This window comes from Carlito syrichta, unplaced genomic scaffold (genome assembly GCF_000164805.1).
Source record: "Carlito syrichta isolate Samal-C Ts95f unplaced genomic scaffold, Tarsius_syrichta-2.0.1 Scaffold135696, whole genome shotgun sequence".
Lineage (NCBI taxonomy): Eukaryota > Metazoa > Chordata > Mammalia > Primates > Tarsiidae > Carlito > Carlito syrichta.
The window spans coordinates 83,203-104,288 of record NW_007079792.1 but is presented as its reverse complement, the minus strand read 5'-3'; the positions used below and the strand labels follow the sequence as shown (position 1 = coordinate 104,288).

General features: G+C 39.8%; 1 protein-coding gene across 3 annotated transcripts in view; it reads left to right on the top strand.

Moving 5' to 3' along the window:
* Positions 1-21,086, top strand: part of PHC3 (polyhomeotic homolog 3) — a 60,076-nt gene that overhangs the window by 16,974 nt on the left and 22,016 nt on the right. For all 3 annotated transcript variants that reach the window (XR_503688.1, XM_021708279.1, XM_008049499.2), the window contains exons 4-6: positions 4,787-5,655; positions 11,402-11,555; positions 17,922-18,172. Coding sequence is in view for 2 of the 3 variants with exons in the window: in XM_021708279.1 (XP_021563954.1) it covers positions 4,787-5,655; positions 11,402-11,555; positions 17,922-18,172 (1,274 nt within the window). In the remaining variant the exon portion in view is untranslated. The remainder of the gene's footprint in view (positions 1-4,786; positions 5,656-11,401; positions 11,556-17,921; positions 18,173-21,086) is intronic.

Here is a 21,086-nt window from a genome sequence, read left to right as displayed (position 1 = left end):
TTAGTACTAATTAGGTACACTTTGCTTAGAATTGCTCAATCTGAATCTTAAATAAGTAGGCTTTGAAATAATGTATAATAAATTTTCATAGTACAGTTAGACATGGATTCTCTTTTGATAAATTCTTGTGTACCAGGCTCTGTTCTCTGTGTGGCTTGAAAGCTGGATTTCTTGCACTGGACCTGCATTCAGTATGCAATCTTAAGCCAGGGTCTGGCTAGTGTTGACACTCACTATGAAGTAGCGTGAGACTGTGCTTGCAGTGGCTGCCCAGGGGACGATTTCTAGTGATTCCTATAGTTTTGATAGATTATCACAAACCAGATAGGTTGATTTCCTACCAAAGAGAATGTTACTTTCAGAAAAAGCTGAATTCTTTCGAGGTTCGTTCAGGCAAGGAGATCTACTTTTGGATTTTCAGTCTACTTTAACTACCAGTACGTAGTTCTGAGTTACATCTCGTGCTTTCCTCTTTTATTGGTAGTGTGATAATATTCTCTTACATGTATTTCTCCAACTCTAGTTTTCCATGGTGGTGTTTTGGGGTTTTTTGAGTCAGAGTCTCACTCTGTTGCCCAGGCTGGAGTGCTCAGTCTCTTGGCCACTGCAGCCTCGACCTACTGGGCTCAGATGATTCTTGTGCCTCAACCTTTCAAGGAGCTGGAACCATAGGCATATATCACCACGCCTGGTTAATTATTATTATTTTTTAATTTATTGTAGAAATGAGGTCTCGCCAAGTTTCCCAGGCTTGTCTCGAACCCGTGGACTCAGGCAGTTCTCTCACCTTGGCCTCCCAAAGTGCTGGGATTATAGGCGTGAGCCACCATATCCTGCTGGTAGTGGTGTTTAGAAACAAAACCACATACAGCATCCTATATCACATAAACCTTTGCAGTTCCCAGACTTGTAAATTTGTATAGCTTTACACTCCGTTATTCAAAGCAGTTCCTACCTTGTAGCAAGGCCACAGCTATATTTTTCTTTTTTTAAGTTGGAGTCTCACTCTGTTGTCTAGGCTGGAGTGCAGTGGTACGCTCATGGTCACCCCAGCCTTTACTTGCTGAGCTTAGGGGGTCCTTCCACCTTAGCCTTCCAAGTTGCCCAGGCTGGTCTCAAACCCCTGAGCTCAGTCAGTCCTCCTGCCTCGGCCTCCTAAAGTGCTGGGACTACAGTCTTGAGCCACTGTGCCCAGCCTGTATTTTTCACCCTGTTAGTTTTTCTGCTCTTATTGGTAAGAAGTTAATCTGAAGCTAAGATATTTTGGAAGAGTCTAGTACTGGTAATTTGTTCCTTTCCTCAATTAGAAAACTGTTCCTTCAAGCATTTTAAATGTAAAAAATCTACTTGTATTCTAATGTGCAAATTAATAATTATTATAACGGACATGGTTGTTATCTCCTTACATATAGTTTTAGAGTGCTAGAGTATTTGGTTTGCTCTATCATTTCTCCTTGAAGGTGGAATTTCCACTTGATACATAGTAAATTCTATTTTAATACATAAAATAAAGACAGACTTTAACCAAAAGAATGGAAGTGCTTATGAACTGTGGTAGAACTGGAGTGTTTTTTTTTGGTAGCCGTTTTTAGAGCTTTTATTAAACTAATCTAAGTGGAGAAAATGCACCCCTTTTTTTGGCAGACATTGATTCAACATGTAGTGAAAGGTCTTTCTGCCACTCGCGTAACGGTCCCGTAGGCTGGGTGACTTAAAGCACAGAGGCGTGTCTTTCCCCGCGGCTTCAGAGGCTGGAAAGCCCAAGACTACGTTCAGCCTCTGGCGAGGGCTCTCGTGTGTGGCTGGCAAGCCCACCCGGGACCCTTCCCTGCGTGCGTGGTGGAGAGAGGGGAGGAACCCTGTGCTGGTTCTTCTCTATGAGGATGCAGATCCTGTCACGCCAGGGCCTCACTCTCATGACCTCATTTAACCTCGATCACTTACCTAGAGGCCCCATCTCCACATACGTGTTGGGAGTTAGGGCTTCAACGTATGAGTTGGCGGGGAGCAGGGGGATAAGCATTCAGTTCTTAACAAGGACCTAGGCTCAGGATTGCAGGTTCTTTTAGACCCAGTGCTGTCCTTGATAGCCAGATGATTTCAGGCAAGTTACTTCACTACTCAGGGTTTTTTATCTGTAAGCTGTTGGATCAGTATAGTACCCAGTCTGCCTCAAGAGGTTGTTGTAACTATTAAGTGAAATAGTATATATTGTTGTAAAGAATAAAAAGTTATATATGTGTGAGAGGTGATGTCAGCCATTAATCCTCCAAATATAAGACCATCCTGACAGTAATACAATGTTCATTAAAATCAGAAAAATTAACCAACATGATATGTTTTTCTGGAATACTAAAGTTTTTCTTGTACAGAGGAATTGTTTCCAATATCCTCATATTTATTCTATAATATATGTGCTTGTCAGTTGAACTTACGGACTAATATAAAATAGGTAAATACAGTTTGATCTCTGATTCAAGAAAAATTTAATTTAGATAAACAGACAGACTATTAATCTATCACCTCTAGAGTATAAAAAGATTACTTACTTACCAGAGCACAGAAAGTATTGTTATTCTAGTAGATACAGTGTTCACTGTACTTCAAGAATACAGTAAATTTAAATTATAATTTTACTTAAAATATTGAATTAAAGTGGGCCTTTGTTGTTATGCTTGCAGAAAATGTATTTTCTTATCTGTAAGAGGGAAATACAGACGCACGCTACCACGCCTGGTTAATTTTTTGATTCATTGTAGAGATGAAGTCTCACCAAGTTGTCCAGGCTGGTCTCGAACTCAGGGGCTCAGTCCTCTCACCTTGGCCTCTCAGAGTGCTGGGATTACAGGCTTGAGCCACTGCACCCAGCATGTGAAAGAAGTTTAAACTCCTTGGAGGAAAGGCACTCTAGAAATTTAAAATTGTTAATTTCTCTTTTTTAAATACTTGATAACATAGTCTGTATCAACATAATTATAAAGGGCTGATATAAAATTTTCAGTCTTAGTTTGAAGTATTAGTTTAGTTATTGTGTGAACATTTTATTTTATTTTAGCGAGTGTCATTTTGTTGCCCATACTGGAGTGCAGCAGCATAGTTATAGCTTACTGCAGCCTCAGATAGTCTCCCTTGCCTCAGCCTCCTGAGTAGCTGGGACTATAAAAAGATGTTCATCACCATACCTGGGTGATTTTTTTTTTTAATTGAGTTGGAGTCTCTGTTACCCAGGCTGGAGTGCAGTGACACGCTCATGGCCACCACAGCCTTGACCTGCTGGCCCCCAGGTGATCCTTCTGCCTCAGCCTTCCAAGAAGCTGGGACTACAGGTGTGTGCCACCATGCCCAGCTAATTTTTTGGTTTATTGTAGAGATGAGATCTCACCAAGTTGCCCATGTTGGTCTGGAGCCTGTAGGCTCAGGCAGTCCTCTCATGTTTGCCTCCATAAGTGCTGGGATTACAGACGTGAGCCACCGCACCCAGCTAATTTTTGCATATTTTGTAGAAATGGGGTCTTAGTATATTTCCCTGGGTAGTCTTCAACTCCTGGCCTCAAGTGATCCTTCATTCTCAGCCTCCCAGAGCACTGGTATGATAGGTGTGAGCTACTGTTCCTGGCCTTGAAAATTATTTTGTTATATGAAATTTTACAATTAATTTACTTTTTAAAAAACAGTGAATGGATATTCATTGAACTTTCTAAATGCCCCTTTTTGAAATGGTGATTAGATGTTAATTTCTTTAAAGGATTCCCAATGCTTAAAGTAATAATCAGATGTAAAAGTGTTTTAAAAAATTGTGTTTTTAAGGCTATTCTTCACAAATATGGCTGAACATAAAAAATAGATGCAAGGTGTTACATAGTCTTAACTTTCTGAGATTAAGAACAAAATTTTGCTCTGTCTTTAGATATGTTTTAAATGTGGATAATCTTTATATAATATTAACATTAAGCAATTATTTCAGTTTATCTTCTTTTGAACTCAGTTTCATGAGACTTATAAATGACTATAGGGTTTTTTTGGTGAGGTGGGGGTAGATAAGGTTCTTTATTTAGATAACTTAGATTTCTGATTGTCTCATTCTTTGTAAGCAATCTAGTGCTTTCCTAGACTTTGAATGGGCCTAAGTTTCAGTTCTTAGTTCAGTGATTATTTAACTGTGCAGGATTCATCCATGTGTTTTACCTAGCTGAATTACAATTTTATACAAAACATTTTCTTTTCCTGGGTCAGGGCCCTCTTCATCTCAGCTTAACATTAGAAACTCACCTGGGAAGCTTTATAAGCAATTATTATCTTGACTATTATTTGGAAGCATCTTTAGACATGGATTACAAAGAATCAGACCTTTATTTTATGAATTTTAATGTAGCATTTTAATTATTTTGAAGTCATCTTTATATATCATCCTTGTTCAATGACGACACTCTTCTCCCTCAATGAAGAAATTCAAGTGTATCCATTTTGATAAAAGTTAATGTAGATATTCAGGTGACCTATAAAATGTAATAAGCATGAATTGTGTAGATTCAGAATATGAATCAATTGTTTTAGGCAGTTTTCTTTTGGATCTTTTCACAGTACAGCTTATTTCATGAAATTTTTGTAGTTTTCCAAGGAAAATCTGTTTGTCATTAAATTCTCAAATCATTTTTGTCTCAAAGACTTGTAATAGAATTCTGATAATTATGACCTTCTGATATGAAAACTTTCCTCCTTTAGATTTATTTAAAATTTCTATGATACCTTTAAAGTCAGTACTAATTGTCATTTTTTTCTCTCACAGCTTCATATTCTCCAATTCAGCCTCATTCTCTAATAAAACAGCAGATTCCTCTTCATTCACCACCTCCCAAAGTTTCCCATCATCAGCTGATACTACAACAGCAGCAACAGCAAATTCAGCCAGTCACACTTCAGAATCCGACTCAAGATCCACCCCTGTCCCAGCACTGTTTACCACTCCAAAACCATGGCCTTTCTCCAGCTCCCAGTAATGCCCAGTCACAACATTGCTCTCCAGTGCAGGGTCATCCCCCTCCTCTAACAGTGTCTCCAAATCCATCACAGTCAGCACAGCAGTCTGTGGTGGTGTCTCCTCCACCACCTCACTCACCCAGTCAGTCTCCCACTATACTCATTCATCCACAAGCACTTATTCAGCCACACCCCCTTGTGTCATCGGCTCTCCAGCCGGGGCCCAATTTGCAGCAGACCCCTGCTAATCAGGTGCCGCCCACAGCACAGCTGAATCTTCCATCCCATCTTCCGCTTCCAGCTTCCCCTGTTGTACACATTGGCCCAGTGCAGCAGTCCGCCTTGGTGTCCCCTGGTCAGCAGATTGTGTCTCCAGCGTCACACCAGCAGTATTCAGCCCTGCAGTCCTCTCCAATCCCAATTGCAACCCCTCCACAGATGTCAGCGTCTCCTCCAGCTCAGATTCCACCACTGCCTTTGCAGTCTATGCAGTCTTTACAAGTGCAGCCTGAAATTCTGTCCCAGGGCCAGGTTTTGGTGCAGAATGCTTTGGTGTCGGAAGAGGAGCTTCCAGCTGCAGAAGCTTTGGTCCAGTTGCCATTTCAGACTCTTCCTCCTCCTCAGACTGTTGCGGTAAACCTGCAAGTACAACCACCAGCACCTGTTGATCCACCAGTGGTAAGCCCTTGGAAGCTCTTTGACTTTCTTGCTGAACTCAAAGTAAACACTGTTTTTCCCACACTGTGTTACCTGCTAGATCTAAATGTCTGTGAAGTTAAAAAGCTTGACATTTCCATATGTCAGTATTCTGACGCACATGCTGTATGGGCAAAAAAAATGCTGTTGTTTGTTTAGTGTGGTTGCATGCTTGATAATTTGTGATGGTTATTAAAGTCCCTCGTTAATTTTATTACTATTTAAACAAATCCATCTGCTATCTTTACAGAGTTGATTTTTTTTCCCCAAGGGAATGCATTTGAACCAGTGTCATCTGCACAAAGTTTTTTCTCTTAAGGTGATTATCCTTCATAGATCCCTTCTGTTGGCTTGTATGTTTTTAAACGTATGGTTTATCTAGGCTAATCTTTTTGGCTGTATCCATTCTGAAGTCCCGGGCCTTTAGGGGCTTTTGTTTCAAGGTGGTATGCTTGTATTATGTACTTTTTTGATAAAGTTGTATTTTGTAATTAAAATTTGGTCAAAAAATTTTATCCTAGGAAAGAGTCCAACTTTGCAAAAGAAAATTAACTAGATTATCTTATAGAGTTATTAAATTTCTGATTTTTTATTTCTATTCAAGGAAAATAAGTACTTAAAATATTTCTCACTTAAAAACGCAAAGTCTTGGTGGATGACAAGTTTTGAATAATTGAGACTGTAGTGAAGTTTATTTCGTGTAACCGTTTCTAAAAATGGTTACATGTAGTCTGGAAAGGAAAGTTATCTTGAAAAATATTTTTCTTTAAATAAACATTATAAAGTAACAGCATGAAATTGAAAAAAGGTTCTCTAAATGTTTAGCCAAAAGGGTCAAATTCATAATTAATTTCTTTTTATTTTTTATTTTTTATTATAAAATTGTGGGGTACAGTTAAGGGTTAGGTATACAAATGTATAATTAATTTCTAATTGAGGAGTAGAATCTTCCCAAAGGAAGGTTTTATGTTAAACCTTATTGAAGAGATTTTATGAATTAAAGACTTAGCTCAAAAGAGAAAGGAGTTTCAAAGTCTGTTCTTTAATTAATGGGAAACATTTTGATTCTCAGAATGCAAAATTATAGATTTTAAAACAAAGAGATTGAATTCAGCCGGACGTGGTGGCGCACACCTGCAATCCCAGCTACTCGAGAGACTGAGGATCCCTTCAGACCAGGAGTTAAAACTTGTCGCTGAGACTGCAGTGAGCTGTGATCATCCCACTGCACTCCAACCTGGGTGACAGAGTGAGACCCCACTCAAAAAAAAAAAAAAGAATTCTACTGTCTTGTCCCTTTTATTAAAAACAGAACTTAAATATCTGTAAACAAAGCCGAGCTTGGTGGCTCAGCCTGTAATTCCACGCCTTTGGGAGGCTGAGGTGAGTGGATTGCCTGAGCCCGCGGGTTCAAGACCCGCCTATGCAGCCAGACCTCATCTCTACAGTAAATCAAAAAATCAGCCAGGCGTGGTAGCGCATGCCTGTAATTCCGGCTACTTGGAAGGCTGAGGCGAAAGGATCGCCGGAGCCCAGCAGGTCGAGGCTGCGGTGAGTCTGGCGACCGAGTGAGACTCCAACTCAAAAAAAAAAACAAAAAAAACCCCAAATATCTGTAAACATCTAGAAATAAGTTTTTCATTCAGGAGTCTCTTTGAACCTATATTAGTTCAGTACGTTACCGGATTCAAAGAAAAAAAAGCAAAAAATTTGTCATTTAGTTATCATGTCTCTATATTTTCTTTTAATAGATTTTTTTAAAGAGTTTATAATGGCCATTGTAACAAAAACACAGGCTTAGGGAGTCTATAGTACCTTCAGATAAGTCAAATTGCATATAAGTTTATTTTCTCGCTACCTAGTTAGTGATTTGGTTTTTAACAAGTAAAAAAATACCTCTATATTCTTTGTTTTTCTAATTGTTTTTGTTAGGGGAAAATTGAGAAGAACATATTTGGACTAGAAAAATATCAAAAACATAACACCTTAAAAACTAAAGCTAAAAATTATTTAAGGTCCTATTTTATTGCTTCCTGCCCTCTCTTTTAAATTTAAAAAAAAGTCTATTATATCATGTTTGGAAATTTAAAAAATTAAATAAGTACTTGTATTTGCAATTATTGATAGGGTCATTATGCTTGCTATAGATGTTCCCATGCTACCTTTTAAAATCTTTTAACCTTTTTTGAGTAACATAGCTCTATTTATTAAGCTGCTGTGTTCTTTTTTTTTTTGAATTGGAGTCTCACTCAGTTGCCCACGCTGGAGTGCAGTGGCACACTCATGGCCACTGCAGCCTCGACCTGCTGGGTTCAGGTGATCCTTCTGCCTCAGCCTTCAAAGTAGCTGGAACTACAGGTGTGTGCCACCATGCCTGGCTAATTTTTTGATGTATTGTAGAGACGAGGTCTCACCAAGTTGCCCAGGCTGGTCTTGAACCTGTGGGCTAAGGCAGTCCTCTCACCTTGGCCTCCCAAAGTGCTGGGATTAGAGGCGTGAGCCACCATGCCCGGCCCTGCTATGTTCTTTTATTATCTTTGACCAAATGTGTTATTCTTTTTCCATCAAAACACATTTCTTCACAAGTTATACTTTACTGGTTTCAGATATTTAAAAGTATATAGAGAGATTTATTTTTTAATAAATAGGAAAATCTGAAAGATAAAGTAAAATCAGTGTGCTTAAACATATATTTATATATTTATAAAAGAACTAAAGTTTTTAATGGACATTTAGGTATAAGTAAGATATGTTGAGGGCAGATAATTTAGAACTAATAAACAAATATTCCTCAGTTTATTTAGGAAAGGGAGACAGATGGGAATAATGGACTTTATTGAGGTAAGTCTTTGTTATTTTTAGAATAGTTATAGTTATGAGCTAAACAGTATTTGTGATGTGCAGTTTCCCAATGATCATGTGAGCAAAACCTCCACTTCTTTGCTTTTTTAAACACTTAAGATGATGCATTTTGACTTTTTATTGCTGGCTATGCCAAACGTGTGTGACAGATTTGTGTTTGCCTACTTCGTTTACTCATGAACTTACTGTGCCTTTACATGAGAAGTTTGGAAGTGTGTATAGTTAGCCTTGAGTATAATGAATAAAAAGTATCTTACAGTATTCTTTAATGGATTATTTCAAAATAGGCTATTTGTGTTATGACTCTTTCGTCCTTTAAATTCTTGTATTATTTTTTTAAAAATCAATTCTATGCATGATTAAGCTTTGATTTCTTAAAAGATACTCTGGCAGATGTTTGAATAAATATGACAGCACTAATATTAAAGAGAATTTCAGATGAGATAATGTTCTTTGGAAGAAAAGTAATATCTGCTAAAGAAATGTGGCTTAGATAAAATCGGACTGGTTGATAAAACCATACCTGTTTAATTACCTCTGAATTAACATCCCAGCCACTCAATCAGATTAATCACCACTAGAGCAGATGCCTCTGGGAACTAGAAAGTTTTTCTTTTCTTAATCCCCAGAAACTTTGGGGTGATTTTTTCCTATATTTGGATGATTTTCCCTATTATTATCATTTTAAAAATTATTATTATTTATCATGAACAGATCCTAGCAGCTATAATTGTTGCACTGAACAACAGCGAACATCTGCTTTCACTTCTGAGATCCAGACATGAGGCAAGGAATCTCTCTTGGTGAAACTGGTTTCTAGATGCATGGTTGTGAGCAGATAACTTTTAAAAATGTGTTCTACTTAGTAGTTGATTCAGATCACAGTTCTGGATATTATATTTGATGCAAAATTATCAGTAATGGCAGGATTTTTAAGTTTAAAAAAAGTAAAAAAAAAAGATGTTTTATTCTCAGCAGAGGCTTGGAAAGATTTTACTTTTAAACAGTCACCTGTAGATATACCTTTATGGATGAAACTTTATAGTCCTTTTTCTAACACTTGGTTTATACTGGTTTCAGAAATCTTGATCACTTTTATATATAATTTTTACATGCTTCAGATAATCAAATGCATACAGTATTACTTACATGTCACTGACAAATTTTTTTGTGAATGTTGAAAGTTTTTTTTTCTTCATTAACATTTCTGGGAATATTGATCAGTTTGGTTAAGTAATGTTAAAACTCATGGTCTTTGTTAATTTAAGTAATAAGCTTTGTGCATAAAAGAAGGAAAATGAACTGTTTTGAGGCTTTGTTTTTAGTAACCTATCATCTTTCATAAATAATGGTTAAGTAAATAATAAATTACGTCAAATTAAAATACCTGTGTCAGTCTCTAAAAGTACACTTTGAAAGTTTAGCCTCAATTTATAGAAACATTAATAATTGATATTTCTAGTTACATACCTCCTTTTAGAGTGCTTTTGATTCCCTCTTCCTTCTTAAGTATAATCTGTATAATTGGATCAAAGGAGGTTGAATTAAAGACTTAAAAACTGTCCTCCATAAATATGGAACATTATTAAAGAAGTTAAAAATAGTATGTCAAATTACTTAGGATATGTGTGTGTATGCATCTCTGTGTGTGGATGTTTCAAGGAAAGATTTTCTGTTTATATATTATAAAAATTCATTACATTCTTGAGTAGAACAGAAAAGGAAAGAAGAGAAATAATTGCATACCTTTTTTGGTAGATTCTTGGACATTACTTTGAATAATTTAATTTAATAATAATAATGAGCCTGGGATATAGTCCTTGTGCTGTACTTGATATGATACTTGATATAATGTGTATTATTTTGGAGATTTACTTAGTGTGCCTGTGAAAAATACTAGTGTTTGTTTTGATTGATGACAATTAGAAGTTAACAAAAACAGTTACATAGCCGGGCTCGGTGACTCAGCCTGTCATCCCGCGCCTTTGGGAGGCTGAGGTGAGTGGATTGCCTAAGCCCGCAGGTTCGAGACCCGCCTGGGCAGCGAGACCTCATCTCTACAATAAATCAAAAAATCAGCCAGGCATGGTAGCACATGCCTGTAATTCTGGCTACTTGGAAGGCTGAGGTGGAAGGATCGCCGGAGCCCAGCAGGTCGAGGCTGCGGTGGCCGGAAGCGGCCACTGCACGCCAGTCTGGGCGACAGAGTGAGACTCCAACTCAAAAAAAAAAACAGTTACATAATACTCAATATACATATTTGATTGTGTTTTTTAATTCTCAAAATTAAAAACATGTTTAGACTTGACAGTCATCTTTTTGGAAATCACTTAGTGTGATTTTTTTTTGGCATAGGTACTGATTCACTGCTTGCTAAAATATCAAGTTGTATGAAAAGCTTTTGAGCGATTTAAAGTTTTCCTTTCAACCTGTCAGAATAGGCTAGACATGATAGCTCATGCCTGTAATCCCAACACTATGAGAGGCTGATGCAGGAGGACTACTTGAGCCCAGGAGTTCAAGACCAGTGTAGGCACAACAGCAAGACTTTGTTTCTACGAAACATAAAAAAAGTAGCGAAGCATAGTGGCACACACCTGTCGTACCAACTCCTTGGGGGGGTGAGATGAAAGGATCACCTGAGCCCAGGAGGTCAAGACTGAGGTGAGCTGTGATCGTGCCACTGCACTCCAGCCTGTTTGACCGTGAGACCTTGACTCAAAAAAACTAAACAAATCTTTCAGAATAGTCATTTTGCCTTGATTTTAAATTTAATTAGCTTAGAATTTAAGTTTTTAAAATTAAGAACACCTCATTTAAATGTATTTCTGGAAACATTTTAAGGCAGTCTGGTTTGTCACTGCAGGTTTATCAAGTGGAAGATGTGTGTGAAGAGGAGATGCCAGAGGAGTCGGATGAATGTGTCCGGATGGATCGGACTCCACCCCCACCCACTTTGTCTCCAGCAGCGATAACTGTAGGAAGAGGAGAGGATCTAACTTCTGAACATCCTTTGCTGGGTGAGGAAACAGTAAAATGTGGGGAATTTTTTCTGTTGGGTTAATGATCTAATGGGGAAACTATTTTTTCACTAGAAATAGTTTTAACTAATTTGTCATGGTATGTAATCGCATCAAAAGATAGGTTAGACTTCAAGATTTTTTTTTTTTTAATGAGGAGCAATTCGTTTACTAAAGAATAGATATGGCTAGGTGAGGTGGCTCACATCTGTAATCCCAGCACTCTGGGAGACAGGAGGACTGCTTGAGGCCAGGAGTTCGAGACCAGCCTTGGCAACATAGTGAGACCTTGTCTCTGCGCCTGAAGGTTCAGTTATTCAAGAGGCTGAGGCAGAAGGATCACCTCAGCCTAGAAGTGAGCCACGTAGTGACAATCAGACCCCAACTCTAAAAAAAAAAAGAAGAAATGTGAATTATTTGCCTTTTGGGAATTTTTTTTTGTTTTTTTTTTTTGAGTTGGAGTCTCCCTCTTGTCACCCAGGCTGGAGTGCAGTGGCACACTCACAGCCACCTCAGCCTTGAGCTGTTGGGCTTAAGCGATCCTTCCACCTCAGCCTTCAAGTAGCTGGAACTACAGATACACGCACAACACCTGGCTAGTTTTTGTGATTTATTGTGGAGATGAGGTCTCACCGAGTTGCCTAGGCTGGTCTGGAACCCCCGGGCTCAGGCAATCCTCTGCCCTCGACCTCCCAAAGTGCTAAGATTACAGGCTGAGCCACCACACCCTGCCTTTTTTTTTTTAAAAGAGACAAACTCTGTTGTCCAGGCTAGAGTGTACTGGTGCGATCATAGCTCACTGCAGCCTCAAACTCCTGGGCTCAAGTGATCCTCCCTCATTCTCCTGAGAAGCTGGGACTACAGGCACATGCCACCATGCCAGGCTAATTTTTAAAGCATTCTTTGATGAGATGAGGTCTTGCTGTGTTGCTCATCTCGTCTCAAACTCCTGGTTTCAAGGGATTTTCCCACTTTGATCTCCCAAAGTGCTGGGATTACTAATTATTCCAAGAGGCAGGAACTAAAAAAAAAATTTTTTTAATTTGTTGGGTTTTTTGGTTTTTTTTTTTAAGTTGGAGTCTTACTCCATCACCCAGTGGCATGCTCACAGCCACCCTAGTGTCGACCTACTGGGCTCCAGTGATCCTTCCACCTCAGCCTTCCAATTAGTTGGAACTACAGGCGTGTGCTACCATGCCCAACTAATTTTTGATTTTTATTGTAGAGACAGGTCTCATCAAGTTGCCTGGGCTGGTCTCGAACCCGCGGACTCAGGCAGTCCTCTTACCTCAGCCTCCTAAAGTGCTGGGATTACTGACTGAACCACTGAGCTTGGCCAAATGGTTGTGTTTAAGCATTCAAATTCTACTTCGTCATTTCAGTGCTACACAGTAGTTCTAGTAAATCTCCTCTGTGCTCCTCTTCTTCACAGTATAGTTACTACCCTAGGTATTTTTCTAAAAAATCAATATAACCTATAGCTCAAAGTTTGGGTCCTAAAAAAAGATAGGCTCTGTTATTTTTAAAAATTTATGACCTTTTTATTTAGATTGGGATCAGCAAACTGTTCACTGTTCAGATCTTTCTTGCTATTTTTTTTGTCTTAACAGTCAGTCTCACTGTGTTGCCCAGGCTGGCCCTGAACTTCTGGGCTCAAGTTGTGCTCCTGCCTCCGCCTCCCGAATAGCTGGGGCTGAGGCGCAGGTCGCTGTGCTTGGCTTGCTGCCCATTTTTGTTCAGCCCAAATGAAGGATGGTTTTTCAATTTTAAAAGGGCTGAAAAAAGTCAGAAGAAGAGTAGTTCATGTCTTTTCATGCCTTGACGCTTATGTAAAGTTCACATTCCATTGTTTACACATAAAGTTCTGTGGACAATAGCTGCCATGTTTATTTGTTCAAATATTATCTATGGCTGCTTTGTGCTAACCAGAGAAGTGAGTAGTTACAGGAACTTATGGCTGTTTTTGGAAAGTTTGCTGACCCCTGCTGAGTGACGCTGATTTGGTTCAGGCTTTGTTGTGAGTCTTCTATTATGCTGTATGTCACGGCCTTCATGAGCATTTTTCATTAAGAGGAAGTACTGTGACAGGCCTGGAAGCAAATTGTGATGGGACACTGGCCTGTCTGCTGGGAAGGCAACCCTTGCCGTGTGTTTTCTTCAGTGTGCCACATCCCCTTCCCCGTCCCTTCTCTGAGACTTTTATTCCCTCGTCACTAATGTGAATCTCTGGAAAAGCATAAGAAAGGGTAACTTAATCTTCTTTTAACGTTCCTCTTTCTGAAAAGTGTAAACTGTTAGTCAGTAAAATTATATAAAATATTTAAGACAAGTTTTATATTATTGCCTTTATCAAAATAATACTTTAAGAGATAGATTTAGGAACGTCTAAGTAAGCCGGCTTAGTGGCTCAGCCTGTCATCCCGCGCCTTTGGGAGGCTGAGGTGAGTGGATTGTCTGAGCCCGCGGGTTCGAGACCCACCTGGGCAGCGAGACCTCATCTCTACAATCAATCAAAAAAATCAGCCGGGCGTCGTAGCACATGCCTGTAATTTCGGCTACTTGGAAGGCTGAGGAGGAAGGATCGCTGGAACCCAGCAGTTCGAGACTGTGGTGGCCGGGAGCGGCCACTGCACTCCAGTCTGGGTGACAGAGTGAGACTCCAACTCAAAAAAAAAAAAAAGAACGTCTAAGTATAGCATCAGATCTTTGTGGTTTCCTTACACTGAAATAGATTTACGTTGCTGCAGATTTTCTGGAGTTTTGATTTAAAGACAGAAATGCAAATTTTATTGCTAATGTATCCTGGGGCTATAATTTTAAAAAAAGAAATATAAGTTTTATTGAATACTAAATTTGCATTGTGACTGTGATTTAATTACAAAATAAAATTACTAATGGTACTTGAAGGGAATTTAGGCACATTTGAAATATTGGAACATAAGACTATCATTACTGAGATCCTGTTAAGCACATGTCTCTAAGTTATTTAGTTGTAATGTAGATTTTTGAGTCTTCCTACAATTTACTTCATACTAGAGGGGGAAAAAAAGCATCAGTTGATTTTTAGAATAATTCTTATCAAATCATGAAATAACCTAACTTGTGTAAAAATAAACTTGTTTCCATCCAAGGTTCAGTTTGCATAAATCTGCTAAATTCTTTACAATTAAAAAGCATTGGCTGGGCGCAGCAGCTGAAACCTGTAATCCCAGCACTTTGGGAGGCCAAGGTGAGAGGATTTCCTGAGCTCGTGGGTTCGAGACCAGCCTGGGCAACATGGTGAGACCTCATCTCTATAGTAAATCAAAAAATCAGCCGGGCGTGGTAGCGCACACCTGTGGTTCCAGCTACTTGGAAGGCTGAGGTGGAGGAGTCGCCGGAGCTCAGCGGGTCGACACTGGGGTGGCTGGGAGTTGTGCCACTCGCAGCCTGGGCAATGGAGTGAGACTCCATCTCAAAAAAAACCCAAGACATCTATGTGAAAAGGTAGAGAAAGCTCATATTCTTGCTCAGAAATGGAGCTTTGAATAGACAGAGTAATCTGTGGCAAAGTCTTATCAGTTAACTTGGGTTTTCTCTTACACTTGTCTTAAATCTAGAGAATATATTGTATTTCTCTTCTGCCATACTAGGTGACTGTTTCTCAAATTTTTTTTAACAGCTTATAAACTGGCAAATAATAGCTATTGGCTTTAAGACATCAGTAATTTGTAGCTCTGTTTTTAACAAAAATTAGGTTTATAGAAGATCAGCACATTTATATGTATAATCTAGAAGTTAATTAGAACATGCACCAGGGTGGGCATTGTGGCTCATGCCTGTAATGCCCACACTTTGGGTGGTCATAGAAGGAGGATTGCTTGAACCCAGGAGCTCAAGATCAGCCTAGTCAACATAGTGAGACCTCGTTGCTACAAAAAATAAAAGAAGTAACTGAGAGTGATGCTGTTTACCTGTCCTCCCAGCCACTCTGGAGGCTGAGGTGGAAGGATTGCCTGTGCCAAGGAAGTTGAGGCTGCTGTGAGCCGTGATTATGCTGCTAGACTCCAGCCAGGGAGGCAGAGTGAGACCCCGTCTCAAAAACAAAGAGCACACACCAAGCAGTATTTCCTGAACAAACCAAACTCTGTTAAATTCAGCTTTGTATTTGCAAAGGAACAAAGTATCTCTGGATATGCAAGGGATGTTAAAACCTTTTAGGTCACGGTTCCTCTTAGTTTTACTTTTTACTGTCAGCAGAAAAAATGCCCTCCAGTCCCACTGCAGAATTGTATCTTGTAGCCTTTGTCCCCTGTGGGTATATGTGACGCTTTGGTAAGCAGGGTATGACTTCTGTGGAGTTCTTCAGTTTGATAGTGCCAGTGTACAATTGTGCCTCTGTTCCCAGAAATCAGCAAGTTTGCATTTTCTGCCAGTTTTCTTTAAAGCTTTTTCTAGATTGTGTCACTGTCAACAAATTTTCCAATATAGTTTATTTTGGTGAATTACTTGACAGAACTAGGTAAATTTATGGCTTAATAGTGCTGTGAGAACTACAGGATATTAATCACATTGGAGTTACTGATGGTGAGTGGCTGGATTTTCTTTTCTTCTCTTCTCTTCTCTTTTGTCAAGGTCTCACCTTGTTACCCAGGCCGGAGTGCAGTGGTGCAATCACGGCTCACCGCAGCCTCAAACTCCTGAGCTCAGGTGATCCTCCCACCTCAGCCTTCCAAGTAGCTGAGACTACAGGCATGCCCCATTACATCCAGCTAATTTATATTTTACTATTTTACTTTTTTGTAGAGATGAGGTCTTGCTGTGCTGCCTAGGCTGGTCTTGAACTTTTAGGCACAAGCAGTCCTCACGTCTCTGCCTCCCAAAGTGCTGGGATTGCAGGTGTATCTCTATTTCGGAGACTGTACAGATGATTACTACATAATTTTATTAGCTGTGTTTTCCATTCTTTACAGATTCCTATTCTTTCTTCTCCTCTCCCTAACTGGGCTATATTTTAAGCATTTTTTTTTTTTTGAGTTATAGTCTTATTCTGTCACCCAGGCTGGAATGCAGTGGCACACTGCTCATGGCCACTGCAGCCTCAACCTGCTGGATTCAGGCGATCCTTCTGCCTTAGCCTTTCAAGTAGCTGGAACTACAGGCACACACCACCATGCCCAGCTAATTTTTTAAAAAGTTTTTGTTTCAGAGATGAGGTCTCGCCAAGTTGCCCAGGCTGGTCTTAAACCTGTGGGCTCAGGCAGTCCTCTCACCTTGGCCTCCCAAAGTGCTGGGATTACAGGCGTGAGCCACCACACTCGGCTATTTTAAGCATTTTTGAAAAGTGGTGTCAGTCCTTTTAATACTGATGATGGAGAGGAGTTAACATAGCAATTAAGAGCATGGTGTCCATTTGCTGTGTGCCCTTCAGGCGAGTTACTTAACCTCTCTGTGTCTTGGTTTCCTCATTTATAAAATGGAGATAATTATAGTACCTATCCCTATGCTATTTGTAAGGATTACGTGAGTTGTACCACGTAAGGCATTGAACATAATACCTGGCATGAAGTACTCAGTAAGTATTATTGTCTTTACACACATACTCTTTTTTTTTTTCCTCTCAGATATCTATTTACTAATACTCCTAGATATCAGCTGATTCCCTTTCCACTTTAGTACAGGCAGTAAAGGCTTGGTGCTACCGAGTGAATAGGTGAAGTCTCCACTGTCTACCTTATTTTGGTTCTCGGAGTTTGAAGAGGAGGAATCCCAGTGACTTCATTCAGCCTGACATTTTGTACTTGCTGTAGTCTTCGCCCAAATGGACATTTCAGTGCCACTGGGTGATTTGGAGTTTTTTTTTTCTTTTTGAGCAAGGATTTGAAAGTAGTCTTACTGCTTGAAGTTAAGGGTGGTGTGTAGTTAATTTAAGATTTCTCCTTATTCTATGGATTTCATGATCCTTTTCATTTAAGCATCCTTTCAAAGAATTCCCCCGCCTTGCCCATATCATTTGGAATATATAAACAGGAACCTAGGGAGTTGAATATCTGTAAGCTTAAAATTAAAAAACAAAACCACATAACCATCTGAGTAATTATTCTTACGTTGACACCCAGAAACATTTTCATGTCTTATGGGACTTTAAAATCTGAATGATAACTTTGAGCAAGTAACACCCTTCTATAAAGTGGCGATAATATTAGTTTCTACCTCAGAAGATTGTTTGTAGATTAAATGAGATCATAAATATAAAATTCTTAGAATGCTTTTTAAAAGAACTGGATGCTAACTATGATTGTTCATTTTTGAATTTTCTTTCATGTTTCAGACTTGCTTGGGCCAGATGCTAAAGTGAATAAAACCACAATTCTCCTTTTCTTTCAGAGCAAGTGGAGCTACCTGCTGTGGCGTCCGTCAGTGCTTCAGTAATTAAATCTCCGTCAGACCCATCACACATTTCGGTTCCTCCACCTCCACTCTTGCTTCCAGCTGCTGCCACGAGGAGTACTAGTACATCCACGCACGGTGTCATCCCCAGCCTAGAAAGCAAGCCGCCCCAGGCGATCGTTAAGCCACAGATCTTGACCCATGTTATCGAAGGTTTCGTGATTCAGGAGGGATTGGAGCCATTTCCTGTAAGTAGCAAGCATATTTGTATGTGTTTGTTGTGTGTCTGTATCTGTTATTTATGTAACTTTATTTTCAAAATTGTCTATTGTTGACTGGGTGTGGTAGCTCCTGCCTGTAATCCCAGCCCTTTGGGAGGCCAAGTCGGGAGGAGTGCTTGAACCCAGGAGTTTGAGAACAGCCTGGGCAGCACTGCAGGACCCCATCTCCACAAAAATTTAAAAAATGAGCCTAGCATGTTGGCATACACCCGTAGTCCTAGCAGGTGGAGGCTGTGGTGGCTGTGAGCATGCCACTCTGCTTCAGTGTGGGTAACAGAGTGAGATGTCTACTCAAAATAAATAAATACATTTAAAAAATAAAAAAAGTTGTCTATTATTGTTATCTAACCTACTTGGAGGCATCTCATGGATCATCTACCAGCAATTCAACCACACTTCCTTAGGAAAAATTAATCACTTCATATGAAATAGTATAGTGTTGGAACCAGTTATTTTATTATAATGATATTTGGCATATAATTGAATTTTAGATATTGAGGAGCTTATTGATGACAAAAATATCAAAGCTTTATATCTTACATTTTTCTAACGTGTGGTAACTTGTAAAACAGCCACCAATGTGCGTTGCAGATTCATTGATACATGTTGTGCATCAGTAATTTGTTGCACATCTTCCACCTGGTGTTTTTCTATTTGAGCACACAATCCAATCTCATTTTCTTCCTCCCATGTTAATAATCATATAATTTATTGTCCAGCCTGTTGTTTGGAGAAGATGTGGAAGGACATGCTTGTGATTCCTGAAAACCACTTTTCAACTGATTGGTCATATCTCAGTATATATCCCAGCTACTTACTTGCTTTTTCATGCAATTGGAATGGAAAACTTCAAGGAAACTTACTATTTGGGTTTTTGTTTTTTTTTTTTTGAGTTAAAGTCTCGCTCTGTCACCCAGACTGGAGTGCAGTGGCATGTTCATGGCCACTGCAGCTTCAACCTGCTGGGTTCAGGCGATCCCTCGCCCTCGGCCTTCCAGTTACCTGCAGCCACAGCCATCTGCCAACATGCCCAGCTAATGTTTTGATTGATAATAGAGGCGAGGTCTTGCCAAGTTGCCCAGACTGGTCTCGACCTCCAGGGCTCAGGCCGTCCTCTCGCCTCGGCCTCCCAGAGTGCTGGGATTACAGGTGTGAGCCACCACGCTCAGCTGGAAACATGCATTTTTGAAAAATTTGTGCTTGCACAAGTTTGTCCTGTGTAATCACCAGCAATCTCTAATGTCCCCTGATAGAGGACATCTCTGTGGGTTGCTAGATTTATGGTGTCCCCTTATAGAGTATTTCCGAGTGCAAAGGGTTGATAAAAAGTTTGTAATTTTATTTTATTTTTTTTTACCCCCCCAAAAGCCCCAGAATTTGTTTATTAAAAATTGTGTATTTGTTCTTGTATGTTTAAACTTCAGTCACCTTCAAAGTACTCTCCGTTTGACGCAGTACACCTTTTTAGATGCTTTTTCCATTGCCCAAAACAGTTTTTGAACTCAAAAATTTTGATGCCTTTTAGTGATTTTGCTGGCTTTTTTTTTCACTTCTTCAACGTCAGCAAACATTTCTCTCTGAGGACATTTTTCAGCTGGGAAACAAAAAAAGCCACTCGGGGTGAGAGCAGGCGAATAGAGAGAGTAGGGCATGGGGGACATGATATTTTTGGTCAAAAACTACTGAACACTCAGTATGGTGTGGGCAGATGCGCTGGTAAATCATCCATTATGAAATGGGCAAACACATTGAATCTCCAAAAAAAATTCACTGAAGCTGAAAGCAGCCTTTCACAACAATGTTAGTCATATCTGGAATACTCTCTGTAGCCTTCATTTGTTTCCAAATATACAGAATTTTATCCTAGCTATTTGGATGCGTAACCTGAGAAAAAATTGAAAATTTTCAGGGTATAGTAGTATCAGTTTTGTAATTTTTTTCTTTTTGAGTTGGAGTGTCACTCCATCGCCCAGACTGGAGTGCAGTGGTCGCTCGCGGCCACTGCAGCCTCGCCCTGCTGGGCTCCGGTGATCCTTCCGCCTCAGCCTTCCAAGTAGCCGGGAACTACGGGCATGCACTACCACACCTGGCTAATTTTTTATTTATTGTAGAGATGAGGTCTCGCCAAGTTGCCCAGGCGGGTCTCGAACCTGTGGGCTCAGGCAATTCACTCACCTCAGCCTCCCAAAGGCACGGGATTACAGGCTGAGCCACCAAGCCCGGCCGTCACCCCAGCCTCTTAAAGCGCTGGGATTACAGGCTGAACCCACCGAACCTGGCTCAGTTTTGTAACTTTTAAAGAAAGGTCGTTGGAAGTTGACTCTAATGACACGAACTTTTCTATTTTTTCTTTTTAATAAGATTGAAATGACACTGAAAATGTATTATTTTAAAAATGGTGTTTGGAACTATGTCATATTTTGTGAGTGCAGAAAATGTTAACTTTTGTGAGTACAGAAAATGATCAAATACATCTGTAGTTACCCAATTGATAATTTTATAGGTACTAAATTTTCTCATAATTCCTTAATTTCAGCCTTCGATCAGATATTAGACATTTTTTTAAATGTGCAGCTTGGCCGGGCTCGGTGACTCAGCCTGTCATCCCAGCACTTTGGAAAGCCCAGGCAAGTGGATTGTCTGAGCCCGTGGGTTTGAGACCAGCCTGGGCAACTTGGTGAGACCCCGTCTCTACGATTAAAAAAAAACACCTAGCTGGGCTCGGTGGCTTAGCCTGTAATCCCGCGCCTTTGGGAGGCTGAGGTGAGTGGATTGCCTGAGCCCGCGGTTTCGAGACCCGCCTGGGCAGCCGAGACCTCATCTCTACAATAAATCAAAAAATCTGCCGGGCGTGGTAGCGCATGCTGTAATTCTGGCTACT